General features: G+C 46.4%; 1 protein-coding gene across 1 annotated transcript in view; it reads right to left on the bottom strand.

The window, feature by feature from the left end:
* Positions 1 to 6,943: 6,943 nt before the first annotated feature.
* LOC129783117 (DDB1- and CUL4-associated factor 12-like) overlaps positions 6,944 to 8,837 on the bottom strand; it is a 31,026-nt gene continuing 29,132 nt past the window's right edge. Inside the window, 1 exon segment of the mRNA XM_055792838.1 lies at positions 6,944 to 8,416. Within this exon segment, the coding sequence (XP_055648813.1) occupies positions 8,258 to 8,416 (159 nt within the window). The 3' untranslated portion in view covers positions 6,944 to 8,257.

The following is an 8,837-nucleotide window of genomic DNA, read 5'->3' as shown; positions in this document are numbered from 1 at the left end:
CAGGAAGTTTGAGGGAATTTGAATGCAGAAGGCAGCAGGGGATTTGGGGAAAGACTGAACATCTCCTATAGCAAGCAGGATGACAGCATAAGCTAGGCACAAGGTGAACTAACAGAAAGTTATCTTGCTACATGGAAAGATTCTAGCTTGCATTGGACACATCCGAGATGCACTCTTTAACCCTGGAAAGAAAAAAGGTTGTTTATTCCGTTGGCTTATTAGAGGAGATGGCCAACCAGAACAGCTAAAATGGGAAAAGTTTCCACAACTTGGGACAAAAAAGGTCCTGGGTTTTAGGCAGTTTATGAAGAACCCATTAGCTACCACAGTAGCATACTAAGGAACCTTCAAGTACAATGCTTCAAGTACATGAGCAGGAAAAGGATGACTAGGGAAAATGTGGGCCCACTGCTGAACAAATGAGGTGAGTGCCCTGGTGATGGACACAAAGAAGGTGCAGTTACTGAATGCCGCCTTTGCTTCAGTCTTCACTGCCAAGGCTGACCCTCCAGTTTCCCCAAACTCTGGAGGCAAGAGAGGAAGTCTGGAGAAAGGAAGACTTTCCCCTAGTCAGGGAGGATCATGTTAATCACTTAAGCAAACCCGACACCCACAAATCCATGCACCTCAATTGGATGCACTCCAAGTGCTGACTGCTGAGGGAGCTGGCAGATGTTATTGCCAAGCCATTCTCCATCATCTTTGAAAGGTCATGGAGAACAGGAGAGATGCCTGAGGACTAGAGGAAAACCACTGTGTATTGGGTCTGGCTGAGCCCCATAGCAGCTCTCCTAGTGCTGTGCTTTGTATGGGTAGCTAGAAAGGTGGCGATAACACACCAGTGTTTTGGCTACTGCTGAGTAGTGCTCACACAGTATCAAGGCTGTCTCTCCAACATTCCCCCCCTCACCAGAAGGCTGGGGGTGGGCAGGATCTTGGGAGGGGACACAGACAGGACAGCTGACCCAATGTGACATTCCACACCATATGACATCTTCTCAGCAATAAAAGCCAAGAGAAAGGAGGAGGTAGGGGGGGACATTCATTTGTCTTCTGGAGCAACCACTACACTTACTGAAGCCCTGCTTTCCAAGAAGTGGCCAAATGTCACCTGCTGATGGGAAGTAGAGAATAACATCTTTTAGTTTTCTTTTGTTTCCACATGCATGACCTTTGGTATTGTTCTATTAAGCTACCTTTATCTTGACCTGACCCACAAGGGTTTTTTCATCTTATTTTCTTCCCCCTGTCATGGTTTAACCCCAGCCGGCAACCAAGCTCCACAGAGCCGCTTGCTCATTCCCTCTCACCCAGAGGGATGGGAAGGAGGATCAGAAAGGAATGTAAAACTCCAGGGTTGAGATAAGAACAATTTAATAGGCAAAGCAAAAACCATGCATGCAAGCAAAGCAAAGCAAGGAATTCATTCACCACTCCCCATGGGCAGGCAGGTGTTCAGCCATCCCCAGGAAAACAGTTACTCGGTCCCCAGAAAATGGTTACTCAGGAAGACAAATGTCATGATGCCAAACATGTCCCCCTTTCTTCTTCCCCCAGTTTATATACTCAGCATGACATCCTGTGGTATGGAATACCTCTTTGGCTAGCTTGGGTCAGCTGTCCTGGCTGTGTCCCTTCCCGATTTCCTGTGCCCCTCCAGGAGGAAGTAGAGGAAAGATTTGATCAAGAGGCCAGTCCTTTGACACAGAAACTGGAGGAAGGAATGAGAGAATTTAAACAAGAAGTAGAAACTACCCAGTCCCTGACCTCATCAGAACTTCAAGACGTGGAAAGATTACAGCCAGCAGCCAGGTGAGCAGATTGCTGTCTGGCTGCTTCGATGCTGAGATAGCAGGGCCAACAGTCAGCAACTGGAAGGTAAGGAAGCCCAACAGCTGGGATCCCTTGCTAGAAACCGGGGAACTGAGAGAGGCATTGGAAAAGAGGCAGCAATTTGCAGTCTCTGGATATGGCTCCTGTCAAGTGTGAGGGTGAGATATCCATTCAAGGAAGATCTTGTGACCTCCCCAGGAAAGTGGACTACTGCAGATGAAGACATCCAGTACCTGAGAGAACTAGCGGTACTGGAAGGCATCTACAGTGAACTAGATGATGATGAGGTCTTCAAAGATTTTGAGGATGTCCTGTGCACATGGGTCATGTGGAGGAAGGTGATTCAAAGTGCCCCAACATCATATTCTAACAGCTTGGCAGCGATGTATTGCCTGGATATGGATACACCAACTGTGGAGGTAGTGTCTTCTTGGCTCCAAATCTTTGAAGAAAATCTCTGTACTCCCTTATCCCTACAGGGGAAGCACCTTGGCTGTCAGGGGCACCCCAGGAAATCAGTCCTCTCCTGCCCCAGCCAGAGGGAAAGGGAGCCCCAGGTACATGCCACATGTTTCACTGTGGTTCTTCCTGCGTGACCAAGTGGAGGACATGAGGAAGGGCGATGGTGAACCCACCTTCAAGCTGGAAACCCGTGTACACAAACTGAGAGGGAAGACAGCTGTTAAGAAGGGGTCACCCAAGAAGGCTGTCAGCATAGTGGCTGTAGAGACCCAAGAAGGCAATCAATGCTCTCCCAAACAGAAAAACTGAAATCACCTCCCTTGATCCTGGTGAGGGGACTTCTGGTCTGGCACTGCAAGGGTCAGACAGTGAATACTCTGACCAGGAACAGGAATAGAGGGTCCCTGCCTTCGTCCAGGAGGAGGAAAGGGATGACCAGGTATGCTGGACTGTGTGGATTCGATGGCCTGGCACATCAGACCCACAGAAGTATAAGGCTTTGGTAGACACTGGTGCACAGTGTACGCTGGTGCCATCAGGGTATAGGGGCACAGAACCCATCTGGATCTCTGGAGTGACAGGGGGATGCCAAGAATTGTCCGTATTGGAGCCTGAGGTGAACTTAACAGGGGACAAGTGGGAAAAGCACCACATTGTGACCGGCCCAGAGGGCCCTTGTATCCTTGGCGTAGCTGACCTCAGGAGAGGGTGCTTCAAGGACCCAAAGGGGTACCGATGGGCTTTTGGTGTAGCCACTGTGAACACAGAGAAGATCAAACAGCTATCATCTACCCTGCCTGGCCTCTCAGAAGATCCCTTCATTGTGGAATTGCTGCAAGTTGAGGAACAGCAGGTGCCAATTGCTACCAGGACGGTGCACCAGCAGCAATATCGCACAAACCGAGACTCCCTGGCTCCAATCGGTGAGATGATTCATCAACTGGAGAGCCGAGGAGTCATCAGCAAGACTCACTCACCATTTAATAGTCCCATATGGCCAGTGCAAATGTCTGATGGAGGGTGGAGGTTAACAGTAGACTATTGTGGCCTGAACAAAGTGATGCCACCACTGAGTGCTGCTGTACCAGACATGTTAGAGCTCCGGTATGAACTGGAGTCGAAGGCAGCCAAGTGATATGCTATAATTGACATTGCCAATGTGGTTTTTTCAAATTCCTTTGGCAGCAGAGTGCAGGCCACATTTTGCTTTCACGTGGAGGGGTGTCCAATACACCTGGAATCGACTGCCCCAGGGGTGGAAGCACAGCCCTACTATTTGCCATGGACTAATCCAAACTGCACTGGAAAAGGGTGATGCCCCTGAACATCTACAATACATCGATGACATCATCATGTGGGGCAACAAGGCAGAAGAATTGTTTGAGAAAGGAAAAAGAGTAACACAGATTCTTCCGAAAGCTGGTTTTGCCATAAAGAAAAGCAAGGTCAAGGGACCTGCACAGGGGGTTCAGTTCTTGGGAATAAAATGGCAGGATGGACGCTGTCATGTGCCTATGGGTGTGGTCAACAAGATAGCAACTATGTCTCCACCAGCTAACAAGAAGGAAACACAAGCTTTCCTAGGCCTTGTGGGGTTCTGAAGAATGCATACTCCAGGTTATAGTCAGCTTGTGAGCCCTCTCTATTGAGTAACCTGAAAGAAGAACTGTTTGGAGTGAGGTCCTGAGCAACAACAAGCCTTTGAGCATGTCAAACAGGAAATGGCTCATGCGGTAGCTCTTGGGCCTGTCTGGACAGGACCAGCTGCTCAGAATGTACTCTACACTGCAGCTGGGGAGCATGGTCTCACCTGGAGCCTCTGGCAGAAAGCATCAGGAGAAACCCAAGGTGGACCATGAGGGTTATGGAGCCGGGGGTATCGATCAGAAGCCTACGTCCTCGTTTCAGCTGGGATGGACTTAATTATCTTCTTAGGAGCTAGTAAGGTGCTGTGCTCTGACTTTGATGTGAGACTTTTCAGTTCCTCAGGCCTTAATAGCAAAAAGGCTGGAGGGGCACAAGGAATTGGGAGGGGACACAGCCAGGTCAGCTGACCCAAACTAGCCAAAGAGATATTCCATACCACGGGATGTCATGCTCAGTATACATACCTGGAGGTTGGCTGGGGCAGGCAGATTGTTGCTCAGGGACTGGCTGGGCATTGGTCAGCAGGTGGTGAGCAGTTACATTGTGCACCACGTGTTTCTTTTTTCCTTTCTCTCCGGATGTTATTCTTTCCCTTCCCCTTTTCATTATAACTGTTATTGTCACCATTGTTATTATTGTTCTTTCATTTTTATTCTATTTCAATTATTAAATTGTTCTTATCCCAACCTTCAAGTTTCACATTCCTTTCCAACTCTCCTCCCCATCCCTCTGGGTGAAGGGGGAGCGAGCGAGTGGCTGCGTGGTAATTAATTAGCAGCCAGGGTTAAACCACAACAGTCCTCTGCACCCCAACTGAAAAAGAGATACTAGCAGCATATGAGGGCGTTTGAGTCGCTTCAGAAGTTATTGGTACAGAAGCACATTTCCTTTTGTCACTGCACTTGCCTGTGCTATACTGAATGTTCAAAGGAAACATCCCTTCTACACATCACGCAACCAGCGCTACATGGAGTAAGTGGGTAGCGTTGATCACATAACGAGCTTGACTGGGGAAACCCAGCTGCCCAGGAATGTTGGAAGAGATCATGGACTGGCCAGAAGGCAGAGATTTTGCAGCATTGTCTGAGGAGGTGGTTCGTACCCAAGAGGCACCACCATATAATGAATTACCAGAAGATGAAAGGCGTTATACTTTGTTTACTGATGGATCCTGTCGCGTGGTAGGAAACCATGGGAAGTGGAAAGCTGCTGTGTGGAGTCTCACACAAGTCGTTGAAGCCACTGAAGGAGAAGGGGAGTCAAGTCAGTTTGCAGAAGTGAAAGTCATCCAACTAGCCCTAGACATTGTTGAACAAGAAAAGCGGCCAGTGCTCTTATCTCTACACTGACTCCTGGGTGGTGGCTAACGCCCTGTGGGATTGGCTACAGCAGTAGAAGATGACCAATTGGCAGGGCAGGGGTAAATCCATCTGGGCTGCTGCACTGTGGCAGGACATCACTGCCCAGGTAAAAATCACGACTCTAAAGGTACATCATGTAGATGCTCATATGCCCAAAGGCTGTGTCACTGAGGAACATCGACACAATGAACAGGTAGACAAGGCTGCCAAAATTGAAGTAGCTCAGGTACACATGGACTGGGAGTGTAAGGGTGAGCTATTTGTCACTTGATGGGCTCACAAAACATCAGGACATTTTGGGAGAGATGCAACATACAGATGGGCTCGTGATCAAGGAGTGGACCTGACCATGGCCGCCATCACACAGGTCATTCATGAATGTGAAACATGCACTGCAGTCAAGCGAGCTACACAATTAAAATCTCCCTGGAATAGAGGGTGGTGTCTGGGTTTTTGATATGGTGAGGCCTGGCAAATTTACTACATTGGATCACTGCCATGAACACACCAAGGCAAGCGCTATATACTCACCATGGTGGAAGCAACTACTGGGTGGCTAGAAATATACCCTGCAAACCATGCCACTGCCCAAAACATTGTCTTAGGCCTTGAAAGACAAATTTTGTGGCGGCAGGGTACTCCAGAACGAATTGCATCAGACAATGGAACTCATTTCCAAAATAACCTTATAAACCCCTGGGCAAAGAAACACAGCATCAAATGCATGTATCACATCCCTTATTACCTCCAAGCCTCTGGAAAGACTGAGACATATAGACTCTCAAAGACTATGTTGAGAGCCTTGGGCAATGGGGCATGGAAGCGTTGGGATACAAATTTAGCAGAAGCCACTTGGCTGGTTAACACCAGAGGATCTGCTAACCGTCCTGGTCCTGCCCAAACAAAACCCCTACATACTGTGGGAGCAGATAAGGTCCCCATAGTGCACATAGGGAAGTGGCTGGGGAAGGCGGTGTGGATTGCTCCTCCCATGGGAAAAGGCAAACCCATTTGTGGGATTGTCTATACTCAGGGACCTGGGTATACTTGGTGGGTAATGCAGAAGGATGGGGAGACCCAGTGTGTGCCTTAAGGAGATTTAACCTTGGGGGAAAAATAATCTGTGATGTGAGTTTTATGCTCTGGAAGTAATGTAGCAGGAGTGACTTGAACTGCCAAAGAATGAGATTAGCAAGGAACCAGAAAAGTGCAACAATGACCCAAACCAAGCCGGTGCTGGTGCCCAACAATCAAACATACTGCTTCTCCTGTCCTGAGTACCCATCTTGACAGATGGGGCCAAAGTCATAGCCTCTTGTGAACATCTGAAGGAGTAGAGGAAGCTCATGGAATGGAAGAGTGATATCTCTATCTGTTAAAGGACAAGGGACAGTAGTTAATGAGAATGTATAAATCTGTATGTTGGGTATAAAGATGGTTTAGGTATGTAGTTTCAGTTGTAAGTGTTGGTAAGAAGGAATTTCAGTAGTGAGAATTAAATACAATGGAATGGTTAGAAGATATAGATATATGTATTAAGTTACGTGGGACCTAAGCATGATGCAAATGGTATGGAATAAGGGTTGGAGATTATATTGGGTCTGGCTGAGCCCCATAGAAGCTCTCCTAGTGCTGTGCTTTGTATGGGTAGCTAGAAAGGTGGCTACTGCTGAGCAGTGTTAACACAGCATCAAGGCTGTCATTCCAAAATTCGCCCCTTCACCAGTAGGCTGGGGGTGAGCAAGGTCTTGGGAGGGGACATAGACAGGACAGCTGACCCAATGTGACATTCCACACCATATGACATCTCAGCAATAAAAGCCAAGAGAAAGGAGGAGGTGGGGGGGGACATTCATTATTTACGTTTGTCTTCTGGAGCAACCACTACACTTACTGAAGCCCTGCTTTCCAAGAAGTGGCCAAATGTCACCTGCTGATGGGAAGTAGAGAATAACATCTTTTAGTTTTCTTTTGTTTCCACATGCATGACCTTTGGTATTGTTCTATTAAGCTACCTTTATCTTGACCCACAAGTGTGTTTTTTCATCTAAAAACCCCACCTTTTTTCCACCTTGGCTCATCTGGAAAATTGATAGATTTGGTTCATTTTGAATGACAAAACACTCATGTCCCTAGGCCCCATTTCCTCCCAGCACCTCTGCAGGCCTTCAATGTCATGTCACCCTGCAACAGACATGCTGCAGAACAGCCTACAGAAACTATGGTTCTGCAAGCTGATAGCTGATACCTGGGACAGGCAGAGAAGGAACAGAAGATCAATTTTTGCTCCTGGTATTGCTGAAAACTATAATTCAAATACAAATGCACTTCTGAGAACTCCTGCACTTCAGGCTTGATGTACAGTACCTCTGGGGCATCTATCCCTAGGCTCCAATGAGTACAGCTTAAAATTACCATATTCATCTGCGTATAAAGTGTCATTAGACTTTTATTTTTATAAAATAAGATCAACCCAGGCCAGGGCCAGGCTCTGCAGATAAAGTAGTAGCTTATTTTTTATAAATATTAATATTTTTTAATTACAAATAGTCCTCACTCCAGGTAATGTAACTGACAAAAATATCTGCAGACACGCAGCCCCTAGGCTTTCATAGAAAGCCCATGAGCAACCACTCTATAATAAAGGAATCCTATCTCACAGCAATGTAGGGGAGGGAGCACATGGCCAAGATAGCCTGAATATGGGGAGAGAGTCATTTGGAGTAAATGCAATAAAAAAAAAAGATTTCACAAACCCTTCACGTAAAGGATCAAGGAGGTTAAAGCAAAAAGCTAGTTCAAAAAGATGTACAAGATTGCTGGAGACCAACAGAAAATTCCACCAAAAAATAGCTTGCATTTATATCAGAATTCAATGGCATAATACAATTTAGCTGTTAAACAAGGGAAAGAAGTGAAAATCTGTGTAAATATCAGCATTTAGAGAGGTGTCATTAGCTCCAGAGACCAGCATAATTCCCATGAAGTCCTGACGGAAGGGGGCCTCCTGCCACAAAGAGCTTTGTTCCAGACAAGTCATAGCAGTGGGTGTAAACAGCATTTGGGAAGAAATTTATGTCAGAAAAATAATTCCTCCAGGTTTCATCATGATTCTGTTAAAGAAAAGTTTGGATTGTTATTGTTGCCAAACAAACTTAAAACCTTGTTTCACAAAAGCAGAAGGTAGCTTCCAGAGTCTAAGAAGGGATCTTTTCTGTTAATACTCCCTGAAGCTTCAGACAGATCAACTTGAAGATTTGTCCTAAAGCTTTTTCTGAGGACATTTGGGCCAAACATTGGAGGGAGGAGGTGAAAGGTAGGGAAAGTATCAAGTTTCATTAGTTTTTAAAGTTACATCACAGTAACACAAAAGATAAGAGAGAATAGACAAAGCCATTAACTGCTTTATAACAACATATAGGAAATCAAACTCAAGTGCCTGCCACAGCATTACCTCAGGAAGCCAGTTTCTAAAGTTTCACACAATTAAATCTTGGAGTACCATGTAAGAGTACTACATTTTTAAAGGAAGAC

This window comes from Falco peregrinus, chromosome W, assembly GCF_023634155.1.
Source record: "Falco peregrinus isolate bFalPer1 chromosome W, bFalPer1.pri, whole genome shotgun sequence".
In the NCBI taxonomy this organism is placed as follows: domain Eukaryota; kingdom Metazoa; phylum Chordata; class Aves; order Falconiformes; family Falconidae; genus Falco; species Falco peregrinus.
Note: the sequence above shows the minus strand (reverse complement) of the source record. Positions and strands in the feature narration are given on the sequence as shown.